Source organism: Aspergillus wentii (assembly GCF_001890725.1).
Source record: "Aspergillus wentii DTO 134E9 unplaced genomic scaffold ASPWEscaffold_2, whole genome shotgun sequence".
Taxonomy (NCBI): domain Eukaryota; kingdom Fungi; phylum Ascomycota; class Eurotiomycetes; order Eurotiales; family Aspergillaceae; genus Aspergillus; species Aspergillus wentii.
The window spans coordinates 1974514-1997827 of record NW_024467833.1 but is presented as its reverse complement, the minus strand read 5'-3'; the positions used below and the strand labels follow the sequence as shown (position 1 = coordinate 1997827).

Below are 23314 nucleotides of genomic sequence, written 5' to 3'. Positions count from 1 at the left end.
ATAATCCTGCCAACCCGACTCCAATCCAGATCTTGGCGGTATCTCGCCAGAACGATCGGTGCATTCTGACTGGCCGATCAAACTTGCTACTGGCTGGTAATATATGTAATCCACATACACAACACATATATAAAAAGATAGATTACTGTATACCTTACAGTAATATATTCCCAGTACCTAGACTATTACCCAACCAGGAAGGGATCTATGCTCTATCCAGGCTATGTTCCTGGACTAGGTTGTGACTTTTCTGAAATTTGTGACTATCTGAGTTACCTAAGGCTTCGCCTTGCCCTTTAACCCGTACAGGTAGGTAGGTTGCTCGCAGAAAGCCAATTCAATCTCTCTGGTCTAGACGCAGTTTAGACTCTACTGATTTCCAGGGGTGTATGGATAGACAGACAGGGCCATAGTGGGCTACCAGGTATGCAAATGTAGGCAGCAGAGGACAAACGCCGACTGCTATAAGTTTTCCATACCAATGCATGATGGATTCACTGTCGCAGGAATGGATGAATTGAAAGTGTGTGCGTACTCCGTAGGGGGGGATTAAATCCCTATTACGATGGCGGGGTATTGCCATGGTCTGATCCGAGTGAATCCCGAACTCGCACTACCGGAACTAACAGCCCCTATTCCGTCCCAGGTACCAGGACACGAAAGTGGGTCGGAGAAGTCAAGCGAAACCTAATTATAAATATAATTTTTTTTTTAAAATAAGGACAAACACCAGCAGGCTGCATAATGACTTGATTTAAGTGACCATAATAAGTCCGCGCCACGACCCTGAGGCCAGTTAACTAGATTTGCATACAATGTCCATGCCCCATATGTTCCATTCTGTTCTTTCCGTTACTCTCCTCCGAAAACGGGCCGTTTGGTGTAGTCCTCGCTAGGCTTGCGGTGTTTCTTCATGGAATCGAGGGAGCGTTTTTCGGGCTTTAGGCCCCATTTAATGAAATATTCAGACAAATCAACCTCTGTGACCTCCGACGCAGTGGTCATGAAGAAGTGTTTTCTGTCAGCTTGCGGTTGGTCGGATGTCCGCCGAGAAACTTGATGCAGACGATGATAGAAGGGATCACCAAAGACCACGCGGAGCTGCTCAAACATAACGAGCTTGACGTAGAGTTTGTTGTACCCTTCAAAAGCACCATTGTCGAAGTCCTTTTTACTATCGGGTTCGGCGAGGTACTTCTTCGCCTCGTTCCAATACTTGACATCCTGGTGGGCATTGGGATCAAAGTGACGCATCGCCGCGAGAGAGTAGATATTGACCGTGACCTCTGCCAGCCCGGACCAACTCCATGTTGGAACGTGTTGTCGTTGGTGGCCGTACTCATGCCACATGCCCCATGAAGTACGGACTCTAGGCACCCACCAGATGCTATCATCATATGTAGGCGGCATGGCAGCTCGGTAGGTGTACGCATTGGGATTTCCGCGTTTGGTTTCGACTACCATCGGTCGAAGCTCACTCGCTCTATCCCGAGGATCGGAAGCGTCGAAACTGAGACCACTCATCTTATTCTGAGCATAGATGATCTCTGCATGGGTATCGAGAAGGCTCTGCTGGTCCTGACCCTTGTCTGCATATTTCTTTGCGTGTTTTGCAAGACCTGTGATTGCGCCGGCCGGAGTGTTCGGCAAAGGGGACCGTGGTAAGATCGAGCATTTGTTTCCATTGACGCTCTGTGGTCTGGCCTTCTATAAAGAAGGGAATGGGCTGAGCTGCGTCTCCGCTCAGGTGGATAAAATCAGGGCGTGGCCAGGTATCGGAATCGGAAGTATATCGTACATATATGATGCCACCAATCGGGCTTGATACGATATTGAGGCCGCCTTTTAATGGCGGGAGCTCTTCCAAGCTGTTTGGCCTGCTTTCTCTATCGGAATCAGGATCCCCTAACGCAGGAGTCCCGATCAGAAGCTGCGGCTGTGGACCCGATTTATGCTGCGAAGAACACAGGACCTTGAGCGGGGTATTGGGATTGAGGTAGAACCCAGTCGGTTGGAAATCGGCCCAGTTAAACCACTGCCGCAGTCGTTTTTTCTCACTCTCTGCGGATGGCAAGGCATTTACCACCAGTGTGCGCGGCTGGGGAAACTTGTCGGGCTCCGTCTGCTTGTATGCCTTGGGATGGCGCACCGTCCACTGAATCCTTCCCTTGGTAGTGTCCACGGTATCTCCAACATATGTTTTCAAGGTAATTGGGATGTCGATCTTTGAGTCGCTGTATTCTCCCAGTTGCAAGGTGAACTGAGTCCAGCGGGTATAGTAGTAGCTGTCCCATTGGCATCGCAATTTGGTGGAACCAGGCTTTGTTTCAGGACAGTTAGGAGCTCGGGCAGTGACGGAAAGATTCCACTGCCCAAGATCTGGCGTCTCGAGAATAACTTTCTTTGCCTTGCCTTTGGGGATCCCTCGGATTTGCACAGAGACTTTTGATTCTGCCAAGGGATAGAACGGAGACGATGGCCTAATCTCCATAGTTGGCGATTCAGTTTCCGGTAATTCCACGATTGGGACTTGGTGAGGGTCTTGGAAGATGAGGTTGTTTGCAGGGTAGCTGTCATCCGCAAGCAAGGCATCCTCCTCATCGGAAAGGAGATGCTGATCTTCAATCCCGGCTGAATCGCAGAGAAAGTCGGATTCCAGACTTGAATCCGCACGAGTCAATGATTCCCACGGGTCATCCACATCAAGGTCGAACACGGATTCCGTCACGCGAGGGGCCCCAAGGCATACGCCCGCCAGGAGGTGTAGCGCTGCATAATGCAATGGGCGCATGCTGACTTGATAAATCGTGATACTGACAACAGTGAGTAGTCGGGGATGAAAAGAGATTGGATGATTACCTACAGCTGTTCGTCTTTTGGGATTCCGTGGGTATGTGCAGAGGAAAGCTACATTCCTCGGGCTGGGAAATGGTGCTGCGAAGTAGCCAGTTTCAATCTCCAGAAATCCATGATGATCAAGCATGAAGAACAACATGGGAATTTGACGTCGATATTAATCATCGGTCAATAGTGGGTCCTCCGTTGTCAGTCTGGACATGTCAGATGAGGTTAAAGTGGACGACCAACGTTGCATGCAACCTTCCGCATTCAGTAATCTCCATGTAGACAATATGTGTCAGTCCCAATGAAATTTTGGACTTGAATCGTTGATCTTTTTTGGCATCCTCATTCAACATCGAAGCATATTGACAGATTAAATACAATAAGTCTCTAAAAGTGTCCCCATCACTGTTGTGATCATCCTGATATATCTTGTAGTGTAGTTGGCTAAAATAGATCATCACGGAATACAGCATCAGACATAAATTCTCCCCTCGTAAGGTTTCAGCATTTCCCCAGACTCCGTATAACTGCTGATCACCTCATTCATGCCAGACACTCCCACGTTCAAAGGCTGCGGCCTCGACGTGAAATTCAACACCACCAAAGCCTTTCTAGTACCTCTTGACTTGGTGAAGCAGAAAGTCTCCTCGTTCTCAAAGTCCACAACTTCAAAAGCCCCATGGATGAATAGGTCACGATACTCCTTTCGCAACCGCAATGCCTTCTTCCAGAAGGAGAGCACACTGTCTGGGTCATTCTGTTGCTTACGCACATTGATCTCCCGGTACAGATCGTGTGTCCGCATCCATGGCGTGCCGGTCGTGAATCCTGCATTGGGGGAATCATCCCACTGCATGGGCAATCGGGCGTGATCTCTCGCGAGAATTCGCAGTCCATCCATGACGCGCTCCGGACGTGTCGGGTCAGCACCCTCTTCCCTCTGACGCTCTGCCTCGCGGTAATACCCCAGTCCCTCAATGTCCTTGTATTCACCGATGGACCAGTCGTGCGGGGCGTTGATCATCCCAATCTCTTGTCCCTGATACAGAAACAAGGTTCCAGTCATGGCCAGCATCATCACAGCGAGCATCTTGGCTGATGCCTCGCGCCACTGTGGCTCATCCGATGCAAACCGCGAGACAGAACGGCCGTTGTCGTGGTTCTCGCAAAAGGCCGTCGTCCACCCGTCGGTCCCTTGGACAAACGACTGCCATTTACTCACAATGGCTTTCATTTCGGTCAATTTCCATGGCCGAAAGCAGTACTTTTCCTCCAAGCTTGGTCCCATTCCGATATGTCCGATGTCGAGATGAAAGACCATACTTAGCTGTTTGGCAGCAGCGCCGACGTACTGTAGCACATGGGCTGGATCAGGGGTATTGGCCAGCTCGCCGACCGTCACGACATCGCCGTACGGCTGGAGAACCTCGTCGTACATCTCACGGAGAAACTCATGGATGCGAGGACCGTTACACCACATCTGGACGGCGGGTTGAATATCACTTTTCGGGTCGGTGATGGGAGCATCGGGGAAATCGGTCCGCTTGCTATACTTGTTGACCGTATCCACACGAAAACCATCGACGCCTTTGTCCAGCCAGAAACGGATAGCGCTGTTATAGATGGCTTGTCGGGCCGAAGGATTGTCCCAATTGAGATCTGGCTGTTCTTTGGCATACAGATGGAGATAATATTCTTGGGTATGTTCGTCCCATGTCCCTGCGATGGTTAGCTAAGATCAATTCGAGAGCATGAGACGTACAGGTACTGCCAGCAAAATAGCCACGATAGTTAGTCGGAGGGATCCGATTTCCACTTTCATCATACCGCGGAGGTTTCCAGAAATACCAATCCCGTTTGGGGTTGTCTCGACTGGATCGGCTTTCCTTGAACCATTCGTGCTGATCGCTGGTATGGTTAATGACCAGGTCCAGGATGAGCTTCATGCCGTGCCCATGACACTCTTGGAGCAGCAGTTCAACGTCTTGCACGGTGCCATATTCTGGAAGTACCTGTTCATAATCGGATACATCGTAGCCCATGTCCAACATAGGCGAGGCGTACATGGGCGAGAGCCAGACGACGTCAATCCCAAGGGAATGAAGATAGGGGATTTTGGATATCAGCCCGGGTATATCGCCCCAGCCATCGCCATTGGAGTCGCAGAAAGAAGCGGGATAAACCTGGTCATTAGTATGAGATACTTATCAAAAGATGATCACATACTTGGTAGATGGTGGCTTCTTTCCACCAGTTGTTGGTACCAGTCGGAACTTGAGACATGATTGACAGGTCGAGTATGATTTGAATGAGATACCCCAAGTATGATAGATGGGTATAAATATTCAAAGAAGGTTCATCCTCCGTCTTGCCTCCGTCTTGTCTCCGAATAGCCTCCGAATCTCCGTTTCTTCCGCAGGTCTGATCGCCGTGTGGGGTACCCCGGATTTCCTCGTGTTGACGATATAAATACTGTCTTTCAATTGAGTGGTTTTAATTCAGATCATAACCATCAATATGACTCCAAAGTACCAAGGCAGACAGGCCGCTCGCAAAGAGCAGGCCATGACCCTCTCTCAGGCCGTCCGACTCTACCCCAAAGCCGTCGGATGGTCTGTTCTTCTTTCTTCAACTCTCATCATGGAGGGTTACGACCTTGCCCTGCTCAGCTCCATGTACGCTTCTCCTCCTTTCAATCGGAAATATGGAGTCCAGACCGGTCCCGGTAAATGGGCAGTCCCGGCCTCATGGCAATCTGCCTTGTCGAACGGTGCTCGAGTGGGCGAAGTGATTGGACTGCTCATCAATGGTCTTGTCTCTGAACGTCTTGGATATCGCATGACGATGATTTCTGCCTTGGCTGCCATGATTGGCGTGGTCTTTCTCTTCTTCTTTGCTGTGAACATCCAGATGCTGTTGGCAGCGGAGATCCTGGCAGGAATCCCATGGGGCATTTTTCAGACACTCCCAGCTGCCTACGCCTCGGAGGTGTGTCCCGTCGTGCTACGCCCGTATCTGACAACCTTTATCAACATGTGCTGGGTATTTGGTCAATTCGTGGCCGTGGGAGTGAATCGAGCGTCACTTTCTCGGACCGATCAATGGGCCTATCGCATTCCTTTCGGTGTCCAATGGGCATGGCCTCTTCCTATAATTCTTGGTTGTTTGTTTGCCCCCGAATCGCCTTGGTGGCATGTCCGCCGAGGCGATGAGGAGGGTGCCCGACGAGCTTTACGGCGATTAACCTCGAAGAACGACCCTACCTTCAACCCGGACGAAACAATTGCCATGATTCAACATACCAATGAGCTGGAGCAGTCACTTGCCAAAGGGACGAGCTACGCGGACTGCTTCAAGGGAACGAATCTACGACGGACAGAAGTGGTATGCCTGGTCTGGCTGGTGCAGACGCTCTGCGGCCAGAACCTGATGGGGTACTTTGCCTACTTTTGCGTCCAGGCTGGGTTGCCTACTGTGCAGTCGTTCAATTTATCTCTGGCGCAGTACGCGCTGGGCGTCATCGGGACACTTTGTTCATGGTTCCTTATGGCCATCGCTGGACGTCGGACATTGCATGTCCTCGGGCTGTCCAGTTTGTTCCTGCTCTTGATCATCACCGGCAGTCTATCCTTTTCCCCCGAGGACAACAGCAGTTCCAAATGGGCGATTGGAGCGATGCTGATTATATTCACATTTTGCTACGACTGCACCCTCGGACCGGTTACGTACTCCTTGGTATCGGAACTATCATCGACCCGTCTCAAAGCAAAGACCATCGTCCTGGCCCGTTGCGTATACAATGTCAGCAACATCGTGGTAAACGTCTTGACCAACTACCAACTAAGCTCGACCGCGTGGAACTGGGGAGCAAGATGTGCGTATTTCTGGGCCGGAACGTGTCTGGTGTGTCTGGTGTGGTCTTTCTTCCGACTACCAGAGCCAAAGGGGAGGACTTATGAGGAATTGGATTTGTTATTTGAGCGAGGGGTGTCAGCGAGGAAATTCAAGCATACCCAAGTTGATCCATATGAGGGAGAGGTGGAAGTGAGGAAGGATGATGCAAAGGAGTAGCTGGTTTATCTGTATAGACTTTATGGAATATCTCAGCAATATCACTCTACCCCTCCCATCCCGTCTCTTGGCACCTCCGCATTTCATCCTCCACAATGTCTCTGATTCTCGGCCCCAGATCACGATGCCCCGGAATATCCAAATGGTGCAACATGCCTGCGACGGGTGTCGTCGTCGCAAGATCAAGTGCACTATACAGAGGCCTTGCAGCCATTGCCAATCTGCAGGACTAGAATGTCGGGTATCTCGTACTCCGCAGCGAAAAGGTCGGCAGGGGAAGACGGCCAACATTCTTTCTCAATTGAAAAAACAGCCTGATGAGAAGCATGGGACGACTTGCCATTTTAAAAGACCTCCTGCTTTTCTGTCAAAAGACCTCATCCAGTCCTGTTCTGACTATTTCTTCGCCCACCTCAGAGGAACTGTGCCGGTGATTTGTCCAGACTCTTTGGCAGATCATATCCAGCAGATGGATGACTCTCTCCCTGCATATACGATCGTCACGGCCTTTTGTGCTTTCGTCCTGACACAGACAGGATATTTACAGTCGCATCCAACAGCGACATCTGAGATGGGTTGTGTACTTGTTCGTGAAGCCACTCAGGCTCATCGGCATTCTGATCCATTGAGTGATTCTGTCTGCCAGAATATGGTCGTTTCTTTTCTACTGTATGGCTGCCATATTGGGCTCGGCAATCAACGACATGCCTACTGGTTTCTGCGTGAGGCAACGACAATCTTCACGGCTGGAATGCTCGATAACCCGATGCCAGAGCAGGATAAAATTATTCGAGATCGACTCTTCTGGCTTCTTTTTGTATCGGAAAGGTATGGCCCCTAGTTTGATTACCAGCTCATGCTAATGAACAGAGCGCATGCAATTCGTCGACATCGTCCTGTAACTCTTCATGCCACCCAGGAGAGTCCCATCCTGGATACCAACCTGTCTGATTCCGCTTTTCAGGGATTTCGCTGTCTGGTCGATCTCTATCGTCCTTTGGATGACCGCTTCCTGGGGCTGTGGAACGGTACAAATGCCACCTGTTCGATAGATTATCTCGTTCAACTGCAACAACATATCCAGAATGCCGTTCCCGCTGAGATGGACCTCCCCGATGTCTTGATGGCAGATTTGCGCGTTTCTCAGCAGTGGCTGCGGACAATGGTCTGGCAGCTCTCGACAACACTGGGCTTTCTGTCATCCGACGCCGTCCATCCATGCATGGAGTTTCAGTATCCGATCCAAATCGCACGGAATCTATCCGTTGCCATATGGAAGTTGTCACCGCATAGTATGGAGACGCACGGGATTGGACTGGTAGGTAGATTCTGATCTTACAGTCGTCTATACTGACCGGTTAGATTGAAAAAATCTTCGAAGTATCCTGTACCTTGATCGACGTCATGGCCTGTCTATCATCATCGACACGGCAGTCTTCTGCCTTTCAGCTAGGCCCCCAAGATCATCTCAAGCATTTCTGCTCGCTGGTCTGCAATTTGCATGGCGGAAGACAGCGATTTCTTCCTCTACTATTGAACAAAGTGGGACAGACGCTGCCTTCGATGATGGAGCCCATTATGCAACATCTGAATCTTCAGGCAGCGTTTGATCAGCCGATGGAGAGACTCGCGTCGGGGCCAGTCAATGATGGGATTATTTTCAATCAACTTACGATGAGTCGGATCGGTGACAGACACCGGAGATCGATGATCAATTTCTTCAGTATTGGGGCTTACTGGAGTAGATGCATATTTCTTCAGCATTCTGGGAAAATAAGCTCACAAATACCCTAGGAGCCTATTTAATTTTATTCATTCTATGATTTGAGATTCCCTCTCACCAATATGTAAGAAACACACTGTACATACATATCCGTGCCTTTCAGTGACCCCCACCACCTTTGTCTGGATCGGAGAATGTTGGATATCACAGTACGTCATTGACACTGCATTGGAATGTAGGGATCTGTAAGTAGTCTTGCTGCCACTCTGACACTCGGAAAGGAACGCCTTCCTGTCGCTTTTGGGGTGGTTCTCCCCAGCTCTGTTTATGCCTCGGCGCGTCTTTGCCAGTCAGTACACTTGGTCTCAAAAATAAGATATCATACCTGAGGCTTACCCCGGGAGACCAGAAGCTGTTGGATGTTCTCGACTGTCAACACTTGGGCTGATTTAGCACATGGTGCAACAGCAAGGGATTTGCGTCTTGGGTTTATATCCGCCCCAGTAGGTCGTGTGTCAAAGACCGACTACCAAAATTTTATACAAGATCCAAGTTGATTGGAGACCTGGGCAAGTCTTGAATGGGGTGTGACTGGCTTCTGTAAGGATTGTAGGTTGAGGTGGGAACTTTTCATTGGTCTTTTGCCTAACAGTGCTCCTCCAAAGAATAGTGTGGGTCACATTGGTTTGTTTTGTCTTGGCACTCCTGACACATGCCATCCTCTCTTTTGCTCGCAATGAGAAGGACTTGATACTTGACCTCAAGCCCAAGATTATTGATTGCATCGACCAAATGAAGCGATCGCGCTCTTGCCCCCCTTTGCATTTATCTCCAAAGCGCGTTCAGACAACCGCTGGTCCTACCACCGCTTGCCTTATGACTGACGCTCTGAAGGAGCATGACCAAAACACACGCCCGGAACCGAGAATAAGCGGCTTATCAGATATTCCAAGTATCTCCTTCGTCCACACGCTCTTTACAACGGTCGCGGTCCAGCAGCCCATCCCGACCAAGTGAAGCACAATATCGTCAAGGACCTCTCCGGCGTGCAAATATCCGTGTCGATGATGAGATTCCCATGGAAATCAGTCTGTATACAGATAGCAATGTTTTCCATACTTTAGATAATAATATTGATCTATACAAGATCTCTGAAAAGCTCTGGAGTAAATCTAAAGAACTTGTTAAAAAACCATCAGGGGAAGCTAAATGGACAGAAGCTTTATATACAGTAATTAATGAGTTGAAGCCCCCTGGGCTTAAAATTACGTAGAGTTGAGGTAAGCTGCCATCTGTATAGTGTCATTTGAAATTCGGAAATGCTGACTTCTCCATAAGACTGGCATGAGGATCTGAAACCTGCAGTGCATAACCCTCTGCCTACTATCCCACAGAAATAAAACCAGGCACATTAAATTTTACTGGGAAATAGAACTACTAACAGCCTATCTCCACATCCACATGCTTCCCACGCAATCGAAGCAGCCATTCCTGTATTTAAGCTCAAGGATCCCCGGCCAGATATATGTGTCGGTTTGTCCAACAAGAACTTGGCAACCGCGCTTGAGCCTAAGAAGGGTCATGGCATAGCATGAAGCTTTCTATTTGACTTATAAGATACCTCTAGCCTAATCAGTGATCCCTATATCACTCCCTTAGGTCTTCGGTTTCCCTTTCTAATAGTCGAAGCAAAGGCCGGTGCAACTGGCGGGAACTTATACCAGGCATAAAACCAAGCTGCAGTAGGTGGCTCAACAGCGCTCCAGATCTTCAAGAATCTTTCAGACCTTAATGATGTCCAGGATTTGGACGAAGTAATCCAGGAAATCATTGAAGACAGTCCTGGATCAGCCCAAGGGTTGTCTGACAGCATAGTACACCTCGCCTTTTCTGTCATGACGGAGGGCCCGATTCACGAATTATGGCTCCACTTTCAGAGAGCCAAAGAAGAAGACTTCTCCATGGTATGTTTGGGAACTTGGAGAACGACGTTGAGGGACGGCTCGTTAAATTTCTTGCGTCATCTCCTAGCAGTATCGAGATGGGGAAACGGTGCATTAAAGAATGGTATTGTTAGCATACTTGAAGGTTTATAATATGCATGCCTGAATGTCCTTGTAGAATCAACCAGAACTGAAGGCCTTCTATGAAATTAACAAAAGGGTTTCTCACTTCTAGTCTACTGTACTGTACATAATCAACAAAACTATTGCTCTTTCCCACTTGACCCAACCCTGACAAAACCCCCAACATTTGCTTTTAGTTAGTAATACAGACCTGAACTTTGAGCCTGGGACAGAACTTACCCGTAAGTATCTTTCGTCCGTGATAGGCTCACATTGTGTAGGAGATGCTGCTGGGAATGGTAATGTGATAATGCTTTGCGTAACTTGGACTGCCTGAAGATGGCTAAAAAAGGAATCTGACATCGTCATGTATACAGGCCTTCTACCTTTAAGATCCATACACATTCAAGAATCCAGTAGGTACAAATGCGTATTAGATAGCCTTAAATTCAATAATTATATGCAAGAAATGAATATAAACAGCAAATGTCCCTCGGTCAATCCATAGCATGCCTGAATCTAGATCAGACTGCTTCCACTGCTTTGTTAACAGCCCCCACAGCCCCCTCTCCCACACCTGCTGCACCCTGAACCACATCTGGCACGAGACCGCCTGAGCCTTTCTTTTTGAGGTCTGAGATTAACCTCACTGTCCGACAGGCCGTGACTTCCTTTGGCTCGTCATTGGCGATCCAATTCTGAAATTCTCTCTCTGGATCCCCTTTGCCATGCTTGTTTCCTTTGCCATGCTTGTTTCCTTTACCATGCTTGTTTCCTTTACCATGCTTGTGATTCCCTTTACCATGCTTCTTCTGTTGGGTTAATTTTCGAAGGCCCAAATCGAAGAAATCTCTCCAATATTGTTTAGTTGCAAAATATGTGTCAAAGTCGTAAGCTTCGCCTTGACCGTGTATATTATTTTGACCTTTGATATGATGAGTGGCGTATCCTTTTTCAGTCACGAGGTAATCGGTTGCGAAGAGTTGGAGTCCACGTCGAGGAATTTTGCACACAGTAGGATACCACACCCATTCTGGCTTCTTATCATCATCACTGCTCGACCCGGTGGCATTGAGTGCCATGGCGAAGCTTTCATTGCCATCGTCGTCCTTGATGACCTTGAATGAACTGCAACAGCAAATCAGTATAAGATGGTTTGGCATTTTCCAAGAGGGGATATGAAACATACGCCGAATTGACGCCCCTGGGCATTTTTTCAGCGGGAGCGACCCCGATCTCCACCATTCCAGTGCTAGTACCCTGGATGCGCGATGCGTTGAACCACATGAGGCGGCCAAATACGTCATAGTTGAAATGCTCTTCCTTGACATTGATAGAGCCCCAGGGAGCACTGAGATCATGATCAGCCGAGTTGTCAGTCATGTAGACCCTGCCGTCAGTTCCCGAGACGAGGGTCGAGGTCATTCCGGCATCCTGAACGACTCGGAATCCATGAGTCTGGGGCATCTTGGCCACGGTGCCGTGGCTGTTCTTGTGCTTCACCGCTGCGGCATGCTGTTCTCCCAGCTCGATTTCTTCCGGCGAGGTGACGTTTCTGGGTTTCTGGGATTCCTGAATGTAATCATTCAAATACTTGCTGACCGCTTTACCAACCCCTGTTTGAAAACCGTATCCATCTAGCACCTTGGTCTTCTCCACCGCCGTAGAGTCAAATCGCGCCTCACCATTGGGGCTAGATGGGGGTCAGTTTCCCTTTCTCTTCACTCGGTCGACGGGGGAGGGCCTCTTACAAAACACAGCCGAGACCATGGTCTGCGAAAGTCGTCCCCAATTCCTTGAACTCAATTTCCCTCAGCCCAAACACTGAACTATAGACCCGATTCTTTCCTCCAACCCGGAGCTCCAGCCCGCCGTCACAGGCTTTCAGTTTTCCCGTGTCGTCAGAGTCTTTGTTCTTCGAGTATTCGGCAGTGAAATAGACCGAAGGGGCCGTGTTGATTCCGACTGATGTTTTGTAGGTTCCGGTGAGCACATCCAAAGCAAATTCAAGAGCAACCTCCACTGCTAGATCAGCTGTTAGAACAATGCTGGCGTCTTGTTCAAAAACAAACTCAAAATTGGGCTCCCATCCCTCAGCAACATTTCGGCTGGGATCCTTTGCGTCCAACGTCACGTTGCCGGGGGATACAGTGAATCTTGGACCAGTCCGGATGCTGACTGCTCCATCGGCGTAGAGACTGGCTGCTGGTGTTATCGCTATCTGTGGTCCGATGGTGAGCATCTTGGGAATATATAGGGCAGGACCGAGAGGGACTTTAGCAATCTCTTTTTTGACAACGCTGCGCAGTCCCTTCTTTTTTTGATTGGTGCCCTTTTTGCCATCGTCATCATCCTCAGGGTCCTCGATGGCCCGGCCCTGAAGTTTCAACCCAACAATCGCTTCCAGCACAAACTCCTCATTGTTGATGAGGGAGATCTGAGCCTTGGTGAGGCCGTCCGCGATACTAAAGGCAAGTTTTCCATCAAAAGTAAAACTTCCCTTGGTGCCACAGGCGTCGCAGTTGAGATACAAGGATGCACCTTTTTTACTATACACCAGATCCAGAGCATCTTTAAGATCTGCTCCCTTCAGACCAGAGTTGATTGCTTGATCCTCCGTAATGAGACCCATCTTGATGGCCTGTTCGACCCCTTCAACAGTTCCGGGGATATTGGAGTTCGCAACGGCACCGGCGACTGTAGTTAGAGGGTCAGTCCCAATGCCAATCTATTGGGGCACATAGTGACTGAAGGAAATGTCCGCATGATACTCTTGATCAAAAGGGAATCCAAAGGGCACGAGTAAGAGTTTCACGGCTGTTGCTGCAATGGCGATCATGACCTTGGCGATCGTTTTGATGATCTCAATTTGTCTCTGAACCTGCTCTGCAATCAACTGTAGCAAGCAATCCTTGTCAGCGCAGTTCCTTATAAATCGGGTTGAAACAAAAGGGAAAAGAACTTACGTTGATCAGTGCTTTGAAGGCATTGATGATCCAGGAAAAGAGGCCACGTCGAGCAATTTCATCATCCTCATAGCCGTCATAATTCAAGAAGCCACCTCCCTCGGTGCCCCTATCGGGAATATCAGTGTCGACATTCACATTGGGAAAGAATGCATGAAATGCGTCTGCATCCTTCGTGATATCCATGGTTGCGTTGCCACCTTCCCCATCCACGATCACTTCTTGTGGTCGAGACGCGCGAACATGTCCTTTGACCGGTTGACGTTTTGATAGTCCCGGCTTCTGGTATGTTCCCCACTCCAAATGGCCTCCATGGATTGCCTCGGTTTCTTCGAGCAGTTGGGTGTTAACCCTGATGGAGTTGTTGCCCTCCATTCTTGGTTGAGATGCACGGAAGAAAGAACGGTGTTCGCCATGGAGATGGCCACAGTCAATGTGATACGTGATCAAATTGAATCCTTGTGCCGTGGTCTCTTCCTGCCAGTGTTTTTCCACCGTAGCGCGAGCCTCGGGCGTGTTGAAGACGATTTTAATGTCATGGTCGGTGCAGACCACGTCTTCAATATGGCTAGAATGCTCCAAGACGACCGTCGGATGGGAAAAGGTTCCTTCCATATGAGCGTGCTTGGCGCCATGCAGGGCAGCTGATCACACATTAGCGGGCAGTCATATTGTATCTCCTAGGATACTCACGGCGATGTCCTTCCTGACTGAAATGCAGACGCTTTGATTTTTCAGGGATCAGGTGGTTGAGATCGGTGGCATTGTGGTCCGGGTGAAGGGCCGGGTAGAGGTTGATTCCCTCTTTAGCAAACGAGGGGGCAATTTGCAAGAGTCCTTGGTGGGCGGCATGGCGACCAAAGGCCGACACGGTAGTCCCTCCCAGCAAAGCCAGGGAAGCCGCGTAGTCGGAGAATCGCATGGTGGTGATGTGGTTGACCTCTACTCATCATCTCATGGCCATTTGTCGCACTTTATAGATCTGAGCATTCGACTGTCCAAGACAGGATCAGCCAAAGATCTCGATACATTGCTGCGAAATTGATATTTGTCACCACTAGTCCGGGCAGATCATAAGGCTAAAATGGCCGCTGAGTTCGTCAATATGCAAGGGTTCGTGTTTTGCTGATAGTTGAGCTGATCGCAATTAGCCACTGGCCTCTATCTCCACACTACTCACGGAGGGTTCAGCGGAGGCGATCTATGACCCGACAGCGCGAATAGATCGTGGAGATCTTCCCGAAAAGTGGGACTGTGTGACAAGACAAACCTTTTCCACCACTTTTCATTGGACATAAGAAAATAAGATCATCCTATGGAGAGCTGAAAGACAATCTCGATTCAGTCTGAAGGGCCCTTGTATATTTCTGTTTTTTAATCACTCCAGAAGGATAGGTGAATTGAAAAGGAACAACCCCCCTTTTCTACTCCTACCTGAATTACCCGAATTGCACCTGATCAACTTTCTTGTTTTATTCTATTTTAATTTTCTCGAGGAAGGAAACATTGTCAAGCTCTAATGCGGAGATTAAACTAACACTCAGAGTACAATGTCTTATGTCGGTCTATTTTACTCACCACGTGTTCTGAACTATTGATTCTATGTGGAGATGCCTACATTATCACCTATCTCAGCCTGATCAATTCAAGTGCTTTACAACCTGAACTCGAAAGGATTTATAATTTGAGTCATATAAATTCAACTGAGATGTGATATGAACATTCTTCAGCGACGTAACAGATTGGTGGATCTTGATGTCTCCACAAGCTAGTATGCAGATCCTAATCACAGTAGCATTGGCATCACAAAGTGTCCATCACATCAAGATGATCTAAAGTCAAGTCAGTCCCATTTAGGGGATATTCAGGTTGATCCGGTTAGCAGAGTCCTACCCCTGCATATTCTCTGCAACTTTCATTTTAATTAAACTCTACAAGTTCCCTACTATTGAGGGTTATTATTGCGCAGAAAGCACATAACTACATATCTATCTCGGTTGTTTAAGTCGTCGTATATACATAATCATGTGGCAGAGCAGAGTAGCACCAGAAGGCCAGCTAGGTATAGTGCTGGCTCTGTAGTATCACCATTGTTAAGCCATCTTGTCATCTTTCGTGTCGCGCGATCTATTACCTGATTTCCTGGACATGTCTATGCGCCGGGATCATCTGCAGCAAGATAATCTTCAGGCCGGACCCTCACCCACTAACTAAGCATCTCCACTACGAGCTAAGCGACGTGTTTGCCAAGAGGTCTGCTTGGGGCTAAAGGGTTTGCAGGCTTGACTAGTTGTCTATGTAGATCTCTACAGGACGATATCCGAAGACGGAATTCGCCTGGGCCATCTCGACCGCCATGACCGCCCCCGTCAGCTCCGCCATACACGGTCGAGATTGTTCCCCCCCCCCCTCCCCCCCCTTGATAGACATCCTGAAGCATAGAAATAGACGCAGCTCAATGTTGAAGGCGGATCTCGTTGCAGTGGTGTAGTCACTCCGTACAATCTCCACGTAGGCAGGGGTAGTCAATCTACAGTAACGCATGCTCAGTCGCAAGCTTGAGGCATTGCCACCGGAAAGATTGGGTTCGAAGCATGATGTGGATATTGTTGTCCAATGTTCTAAGTATCTCCGTCACTGCTGTGATTCATCCTGCTAGATTTTTTGGTGTAAATAACTGAAAATAGATATCATGGAATACAGTATTAGATAAATATTCTCCCCATAAAGGTTATAGTATTTCCCTAGACTCTGTATAACTAGCGTGTCACACGAGTCGAGTTCGAGTAGAGATTTAGGACTCAACTCACAAGTCAAGTTAGAAGGTAGGACTTAAACTCATTACCCTGGGGTGACATCTGCGGGGATGCCGATCCAGACTCATGAGTTTTACTTATATACTAAGATAAGTCCTAAATCTGAACTCAAACTTACCTCATTACTTAAACTCTACTCGTTACTTACAAGTAGACTTGACTTGTGTGACACACTATCTTTACTAGTTAGTATACTTAGTCTTAAAAATAAGATATTATACTTAAGGCTTACCCTAGAAGACTAAAAGCTGTTAGATATTCTTAACTATTAATACTTAGGCTAATTTAGTATATTATAGTTATAGCTAGTAACTACTCTACTTTTATAATTCCTATATAGAAATAAGGCTAAGAATGGTTTACTGGCCCTCCCTATCTATATACTAGGTATAGGAGGGTCAAGCTATTTATTATTACCCTTGCACAATCTAGATAGCATGATGGTGGCCTTTTCAAGATATCTATAATATAGAGGAAAGGTAGGAAGGAGGAACAGCAGGGATCTGCGTCTTGGGTTCATATCTACCCTAGTAGTTCATATAATAAACCTTACTTTATAATAATTATAGTTACTAATATAGAGTATTATACTTTATATGTTAATAGCTATAACTAACTGTTAACTATTTTCCTATATAAACTTAAATACTATAAAGGTATTCTCTTTCTAATAAATAACCTTCTTTTATACTTATTCTTATATCACACTAGATTAAAAACCTTACCTCTATTGGCACTGGCTATATTTAATAAAATGTAGATAATATTTTAGCATCTGGACAAGCCCGCACAGTCTAATAATTTTTATTTTTTAAGGAACTCAGTAATCATGACCAGATGGAAGGCCTCTATATATAGACAGTCTGCTATCTAATTAGAAGTCCACACATATATACATTGGCCATATCAGGCCTTTTTCTTGATTTCTGCCATCTTGCTTTATTTTCTCTTTTTAAGTGCTTGTCATGTGAATTTTCTATTTTATTTAGTATAATACACTCATTTAATATGTATATGCCCAATGTCTACCAAAGAAGTCTTGATAGTCCGCATGATTCATAAGCACCCCGCAAGGCAAGAGCTACCCCAAGGCAAGGTCTACTACAAAAACACAATTTTATAATATTTATAATATTATGATGCCATGACAGAAGTTTTGCTTGCATTTCCTTCCGACATGAATCCCTTTTTCTTCTTAACCTCGTATCCCTTGGATATTGGGTAGGTCAAAGCAACTGCGACAAGGGAGACAACGTCCTGTCAACTTTGCGATGTGCATAGGAACAACGTACATAGTAGCATTTTCATATTTGCGATAAGTTCATATTATAAAGTTGTTAACTTCCCTATAAAGTGACTCTATAGAAAGGTCAACATAGAAATACACACTTGTTGGGTCAGCAGTCAAGGAGAGATCGTATAAGCCACTTTTATCACCGGCGCTAATATGAAAGTTTATTTTAACCTTTTGCATATTTGCACCTTCCTGGGCTTACTGATAATCAATTTTATTACAGTTGAGTCGAGTGGCATTTTTCTATTCAATATAGAGTAGATTGTACGCTGCAGTAGAGTAATGGGACGATTATCTAATCTTATGTTGTGGGGTCTGATAGTTTACTTTTTTTCTTTCGATCGAGTTCTATAGCCTTTGAGGCGGAATACTACAAAGGGCGGAAATTCAGAAACACTAGAATGTAAGAAAGAGTAGCAAATAACTTATTATAAAGGGAAAGAATATTAATAGATGAAAAGCTCTTTCTTGTTGCTCGTCCTGCGATCGTAGACAATACTCAGCGCGTTTGGCGCCCGAGATAGGTCCTCAGTTGCGGCATCCTGAGAGCGCCCTTTGACGTTCGGAGGAGCGACCGAGTTCGTGAGAATGCATATCAGTTCCCGGAGATCAATAGATCTTAAGACGATTTCAAGATCTTGATTTATTGCAGCAACGCGGGCTACTGTTGACAATGTCACTTTTTTTTTTTTATGGTCAAAACCGTGGCCGCCAGCGTTGGTAAAAACGTCAATTTTGAGCCTTTGCCCGTTCGTAACTTTTTGATGTTTGCCATGTTCTATCTTCAATTTTTTGACCAGAGTTAAGGCTTTATCGCCTTATTAAGGGTCATAAATTGCAATACCCTTGAGACAGCCAGTCAGTCACATAAATTGCCCATCGGCTTATATATCATGACAGCCAAAAGAACAGAACAATCAAATGACATAAAGAAAAGCAAAAAATCTATTACACAGAAAAGACATCGTCGCACAGAAAGCCTGGAGAAAAGGGTCTTTGAATATAGTAAGATGTGTGACGCTGATGTCTGCCTAGGCATTCGCATTAAGGAAAATGGCCAAGTACACATATTTTCAGCGGACCGATCTGGGTTTTGGACTTTTTTAAAACCACACCTTGTATGTCTATTTTTACTTTGCAAGGTCCTACAAAAAGCTGACACTACTAGGATTCATGTTATCCAACCCCAAGTCAGAGGACAGATAAAGACTTCGAAGTAGCTCAACAGGCTATGGATTGAACAATAAGAAAGAAAGCGTTTATATATGGCTCAATCCGATGAGAACTTTACCTAAATAAGAATATAATCTATAATATGAAATAATATATACTTTAGAAGTTAGTAATAGAAATTAGAGATGATAACCTGCCCTGGAGAACCTGCACCCGCCCTGCCCCGCCTTGCGCAGGTTGGGGTACCACTATCATGCTGATCCGCTATTTCATTCCTTTCCTTCTCCAGTTTAGTGTTTTTGATAGATCTACGAATAAGATTATGTCTATTGATTGAGGTTGTCACAATAGGAATGATTGAGAGCGTACTGGTTCTTATTTTTCATAGCTAACCAGCGGTCTTGTTAAATATAAAGGAGTGTATACTATCCCACTGGAAGGCATTCTGCCAACAATCCTAGTTGCGTGGGTTGGATCCATTGATGATCAAACGTCAACCTTAGGCGGGTCAGTGATGTTACCAATGCCAGTACTGATAATATACTGGTTGACCTTTTCCTTCACACTATCCCACGTGCTTTCGTTGAAGGAAAAGTCGCATTGACTGAAGGCGAAGTCGACCTGGATAGAGGTATGACTGGCTTTGCCCACGGTAACCTCCTTCATGTCCTGGGACAAGGTATAAGTGATGTTCCGGAGAGCTGCTTCACATCAGAAAATCTATCTGTACCATGAATGGATTGTATACTCACATCCATTAAGCTTGTCTTGCACCGCATCATATGTGAAAACCTGAACCAAACTCCAAAAGGACCTCTTATCAGTAGTGACTTCTGTCTTGAGAATGGTATCAGTAATTCCCTTAAAGATTGCTTCAAGTGAGCTTTCAATCGGTCCAGGAACAATGATACCAGCCAGCATGTCCTTGAGCAATTCCCAGTGAAAGTTAGTCTTGTCAACGGAAATGTGCTTCTCGACTTCCGTTTCCTGGGGGCTATAGCACCTACAGAGTCTGTCAGCCTTTTTCACAAGGAGATCGCCTTGAGAAGAACGTACCAGGTATATACACCATCTTTGAAATAGGTGTCCATGACTTTGTGGCGATATTCAGAGCGCTTCCATTGAGAAGCGTCGCTCATATCGTCGGGCAAAACTCCTTCCGCTTTCCGGTCCTTGACCTGAATGCCAGTCTGAATGGTCGCAAGCTGGTGAGTCAACTGAAGCATTTGCGTGAGATAGTTGATGCGTTCTGTCCATTTTGGATCAGTCAAGTCCTTCGCCTTCAGGTTGACGTAGATGATATTCTGTGGGTCGTTGAATCCCATGTCATCATCAGATGGGATTTCGCTGCTGTCTTTGGGAGACCTGAGAGGGGGCGGGTCCCTTACAGGAAGCCCCGCAACACTGGCAGCGTAGGTGCGAGTAGGCATGGTGCAAATAAAAGATGAGTCTGTACGTTGAAGCAGAGTGGTTGTAGAACTGAGAAACTGAGAATAAATCCTTTGCTCTTTGTTAACATGGCGAGCAATCAGCATCCTTTAAATACAGGTATCTCGAGTCCGGTGACTATAGTTTGATCGAGGAGTCATGCCTTCCGGCCCTGTCCATCTCCACATTATTCAGACTCAACAATCTCGCCAACTCATCATCGCGTACAGGTTCTGGACTCGGGTATAATTCTGAGCATCACGGTGCTCTGTGTACACGTTGACCAATAGCGTATTGAAATGGAAAATGGCTCACCTTTATGAAAGATGAAGGACCTCTTGGACCACATTATGCATGTATCTATTTTGAGCACAGAGGCTAGCCAATTCTACAGTTGAATATCTGTTACATAAACGATCAACAGTTTCGGCCTCCATGCATACAAGGGTGGATACAAGGAAGGGAAGGAAATTGCAACCACCCGCTGTCCCCATGAACTCCGATTGGTTCAACGTAAGGCTCATTTTCGCGGATTAATTGGGGGAGAAGTGATGAACCAATTGAATATTTCTGTTACACTTATTCGGTGAGGTGCACCTCGTCTCTGTTGTCCCATTAGGCCCTGTCGCACAGAGGCTTTACCTCTTGCTCGTAACCTCTGTCCATGTGTGTAGATCTGTCAATCTACATCCTTTCTAGCCATCATGCTTTCATAGTCTTGAAGACCCACTGTAGTTGATCATATTCCATATCCCCCTAAAAAAGAGTTAGCTTTTAGAGCAAGAGCTCAAAATGTTAAATCTGGCGGTCGGGGCGAAGAACATTGGGGTCTGGGCAGATCGCGTTATTCCTCAGTCCCTCCACTGATCGGACGGGCGGGATGGAACGGGCCGCCTACCCGCCGCCAATGCAGGTGGCCGGGAAAGTTAGCTGTTTATGCATAGTGAGGCCATGGAGTTGCATTGAGAGAAAGAGGCATAAATGCCTCACAACCTAACGCGTAGGCTTAAAACAGAAGTTGTGTGGTCAAATGATCAGATCTGCATTGCCACTCGAGAAGTTTGAGGACTTTTGTGATGATCCCTGTATAGTGAGAGTGTTCTAGGTGTTTACTATTATTCGGCCAAACAGTGCAGGGGCTTCTGTCTGAAGTCCCTTTTAGCTATTGATGGGAAGATTGCCTGGACCAATGACTTCCGACTTATGCCCCTTCCGAATTTTCCGGGTTCTGTAGCAACAACTTTTCGATAACTGTGAGTCATTTCTTTAATGGGGTTACATCTGCATTTACATCTCCATCTATGCAGAGCACAGATCCTGTTGATGGTGCGTCGTAAGAGCATGCACCATGAGGGAATGACAATAATGAGTTGGTTGCTTCCGTAATGTCGAAGCTAGCCAAGTACGACTGTCGACTGACTTATTCATATATAGCCCAGAAATGACTCGCAACTTAGATTGATTTTTCCAAGCTTCACTATTAGGTGTTCGGCCAAAATGTCTCTCTTACTTCCTGAAGTCAAGGCCGTTTCTCTAGGATCCAGGTTGGTCCCCAAGTCCAAGGACGTCGACGTGTCCAATGACTATGGCACCCCCAATTTACTCTTTCTTTACTACGTTCCCTTCCTGCCTGATGAGAGAAAAGCGGACCTTGACGCCATTCAAGACGAGTTTCAATCTTGGAATGCGTGGGAACTCGGACAAACAGAAACACAGGTTAATGAACATCTTGCAGACGGTAAACTGCCGTCTGACGACTCGATTGCCTCTCGTGTCGCCAGGAACGGCTATCGGGCTAAGGTAGTGACATTTTTTAGGGAGAACAGTGAGGGATCGTGGTGTGTGTTTTATTTTTATTTTTTATTTTTATTTTTTCTCTCTTTCCTTATCCCCTTCAACACATGTGGTTTCTCCGATGAGTGAAGGATTCTAACATGCGATGTATACAAGGCTCACCCCAAAGCAGACATTGGAAGATGAAAAGGATATTAACGCAACCCCAGAGAGTGTCCATGGCATTATTCTTCAGGAATTGCTGACCCATTATGTCATCCCCAATGATGCACTGGAGCAGTTCGGGGTTGTTCTCAGAGCTATCAGTGGAAGCATCGACATAGAAAGGGTGAATCAATTCTTCTTCACCCATGTCTACTACAAGTACGATGCTGATCAGAAGAGATTTCTGCCGGGTATGATAGTTCAAAGCAATAAGATGAAAGATTACTGATTTAAATCTAGACGTGCGCGATACTTCCTTCACCGTCTCGAAAAAGCAAGACGGGAATCCTAAGTATGGCAAGGATGACAAAGACAATTTTACGGTAGCTTTTGGCTATCATGATACAGTTTACAGCTTTGATAGGAAATTCTGGAGAGAACATCGGCATGAGGCGGAGGAAGCCATTGCACAAGGCGAGCCTATCCGCAAGCAGATGTCGTTGGAATTCTATGTCAAGAATGGATGAGTGATTTTACCACAGGCAATTGATGGTGTTTATTGTTCTTTTTTAATTGGAAATTTCAGTAAAATCTCAATATCAAATCAGTACTGGCTGAGACATTTAGCATGGTATACGAGTCGAGTATATCCAACAAGTATCAAGTAGAGTTGAGTATCGAGTATGAGTATAAAAAGAAGAGGCGATAGCGCCGCGTTAAGGAAGCTTAAGGAGTGGGGAACGACCGAAGATGCTGGGAAGGCGAAAACGAAAGAAAGGGTGGATGCGCCGTTGGCAGCAGGAAAGGAAAAGAAAAATCGCAGCGTTCACCCCAGAGGTCCACCAGGGAGGTCGGTTGGGGCGACGTGAATGGCTGACAGGGCCAGATGGGCTGGCTCGATGCAAGGCTGGATGATGCTGTTATCATGCAGCATCCAGTGAGTTTTAGTGATAACTAAGCTAAAAAGCCCTATCAGCGCCCCTAACCTACTAAAC

At 46.7% G+C, this 23314-nt stretch overlaps 9 protein-coding genes across 9 annotated transcripts; 5 read left to right on the top strand and 4 right to left on the bottom strand.

Moving 5' to 3' along the window:
- Positions 1-748: 748 nt before the first annotated feature.
- Positions 749-2917, bottom strand: ASPWEDRAFT_57412 (uncharacterized protein). The gene is made up of 3 exons (XM_040838336.1): positions 2522-2917; positions 1658-2485; positions 749-1599 (listed from the first exon to the last, which is right to left on the bottom strand). The coding sequence occupies exons 1-3, from the start codon at positions 2789-2791 to the stop codon at positions 853-855; spliced, it is 1845 nt and encodes a 614-aa protein (XP_040692485.1). The 5' UTR covers positions 2792-2917; the 3' UTR covers positions 749-852.
- A 263-nt stretch (positions 2918-3180) lies between these two features.
- ASPWEDRAFT_65750 (alpha-glucosidase) lies at positions 3181-5128 on the bottom strand (the record flags this gene model as incomplete). Its single annotated transcript, XM_040838818.1, has 3 exons — positions 3181-4563; positions 4607-5027; positions 5071-5128. Coding segments are annotated over 3 exons (1726 nt in total), but the record flags the coding sequence as incomplete, so codon positions are not given.
- Positions 5129-5361: 233 nt separating this feature from the next.
- Positions 5362-6915, top strand: ASPWEDRAFT_168687 (putative MFS maltose permease; the record flags this gene model as incomplete). Its single annotated transcript, XM_040830329.1, has 1 exon — positions 5362-6915. One exon carries the CDS (start codon positions 5362-5364, stop codon positions 6913-6915), a length of 1554 nt encoding a protein of 517 aa, XP_040692483.1.
- Positions 6679-8940, top strand: ASPWEDRAFT_342335 (Zn(II)2Cys6 transcription factor). Its single transcript, XM_040833953.1, has 4 exons — positions 6679-7743; positions 7786-8233; positions 8278-8847; positions 8920-8940. Exons 1-3 carry the CDS (start codon positions 6899-6901, stop codon positions 8707-8709), a joined length of 1725 nt encoding a protein of 574 aa, XP_040692482.1. The 5' UTR covers positions 6679-6898; the 3' UTR covers positions 8710-8847; positions 8920-8940.
- A 319-nt stretch (positions 8941-9259) lies between these two features.
- Positions 9260-10734, top strand: ASPWEDRAFT_57408 (uncharacterized protein; the record flags this gene model as incomplete). Its single annotated transcript, XM_040838335.1, has 5 exons — positions 9260-9494; positions 9592-9907; positions 10071-10216; positions 10256-10336; positions 10382-10734. Exons 1-5 carry the CDS (start codon positions 9431-9433, stop codon positions 10732-10734), a joined length of 960 nt encoding a protein of 319 aa, XP_040692481.1. The 5' UTR covers positions 9260-9430.
- Positions 10735-12451: 1717 nt separating this feature from the next.
- On the bottom strand, positions 12452-14592 carry ASPWEDRAFT_104897 (uncharacterized protein; the record flags this gene model as incomplete). The annotated part of the gene is made up of 4 exons (XM_040827678.1): positions 12452-13291; positions 13520-13600; positions 13671-14128; positions 14364-14592. 4 exons carry the CDS (start codon positions 14590-14592, stop codon positions 12452-12454), a joined length of 1608 nt encoding a protein of 535 aa, XP_040692480.1.
- A 4081-nt stretch (positions 14593-18673) lies between these two features.
- On the top strand, positions 18674-19020 carry ASPWEDRAFT_103418 (uncharacterized protein; the record flags this gene model as incomplete). The annotated part of the gene is made up of 2 exons (XM_040827557.1): positions 18674-18898; positions 18949-19020. 2 exons carry the CDS (start codon positions 18674-18676, stop codon positions 19018-19020), a joined length of 297 nt encoding a protein of 98 aa, XP_040692479.1.
- A 298-nt stretch (positions 19021-19318) lies between these two features.
- On the bottom strand, positions 19319-20465 carry ASPWEDRAFT_127582 (uncharacterized protein). The gene is made up of 3 exons (XM_040829230.1): positions 20010-20465; positions 19706-19956; positions 19319-19654 (listed from the first exon to the last, which is right to left on the bottom strand). The coding sequence occupies exons 1-3, from the start codon at positions 20381-20383 to the stop codon at positions 19440-19442; spliced, it is 840 nt and encodes a 279-aa protein (XP_040692478.1). The 5' UTR covers positions 20384-20465; the 3' UTR covers positions 19319-19439.
- Positions 20466-21878: 1413 nt separating this feature from the next.
- ASPWEDRAFT_149340 (uncharacterized protein) lies at positions 21879-22866 on the top strand (the record flags this gene model as incomplete). The annotated part of the gene is made up of 3 exons (XM_040829571.1): positions 21879-22216; positions 22332-22570; positions 22620-22866. 3 exons carry the CDS (start codon positions 21879-21881, stop codon positions 22844-22846), a joined length of 804 nt encoding a protein of 267 aa, XP_040692477.1. The 3' UTR covers positions 22847-22866.
- Between the last annotated feature and the right edge of the window lie 448 nt (positions 22867-23314).

Excerpts from the sequence above, each read along its gene's own strand:
- ASPWEDRAFT_57412 (XM_040838336.1), bottom strand. The coding sequence starts at position 2,791 with ATGCGCCCATTGCATTATGCAGCGCTACACCTCCTGGCGGGCGTATGC. Across the intron at positions 2,486-2,521 it reads ACCCTCACCAAGTCCCAATC|ATTAGGCCATCGTCTCCGTT; the intron begins GTGGAATTACCG and ends CCAACTATGGAG. Across the intron at positions 1,600-1,657 it reads AAATGCTCGATCTTACCACG|AAATATGCAGACAAGGGTCA; the intron begins GTCCCCTTTGCC and ends AAACACGCAAAG.
- ASPWEDRAFT_127582 (XM_040829230.1), bottom strand. The coding sequence starts at position 20,383 with ATGCCTACTCGCACCTACGCTGCCAGTGTTGCGGGGCTTCCTGTAAGG. Across the intron at positions 19,957-20,009 it reads AAAGATGGTGTATATACCTG|GTGCTATAGCCCCCAGGAAA; the intron begins GTACGTTCTTCT and ends CAGACTCTGTAG. Across the intron at positions 19,655-19,705 it reads GCAAGACAAGCTTAATGGAT|CTCTCCGGAACATCACTTAT; the intron begins GTGAGTATACAA and ends GATGTGAAGCAG.
- ASPWEDRAFT_342335 (XM_040833953.1), top strand. The coding sequence starts at position 6,899 with ATGATGCAAAGGAGTAGCTGGTTTATCTGTATAGACTTTATGGAATAT. Across the intron at positions 7,744-7,785 it reads CTTCTTTTTGTATCGGAAAG|AGCGCATGCAATTCGTCGAC; the intron begins GTATGGCCCCTA and ends GCTAATGAACAG. Across the intron at positions 8,234-8,277 it reads AGACGCACGGGATTGGACTG|ATTGAAAAAATCTTCGAAGT; the intron begins GTAGGTAGATTC and ends CTGACCGGTTAG.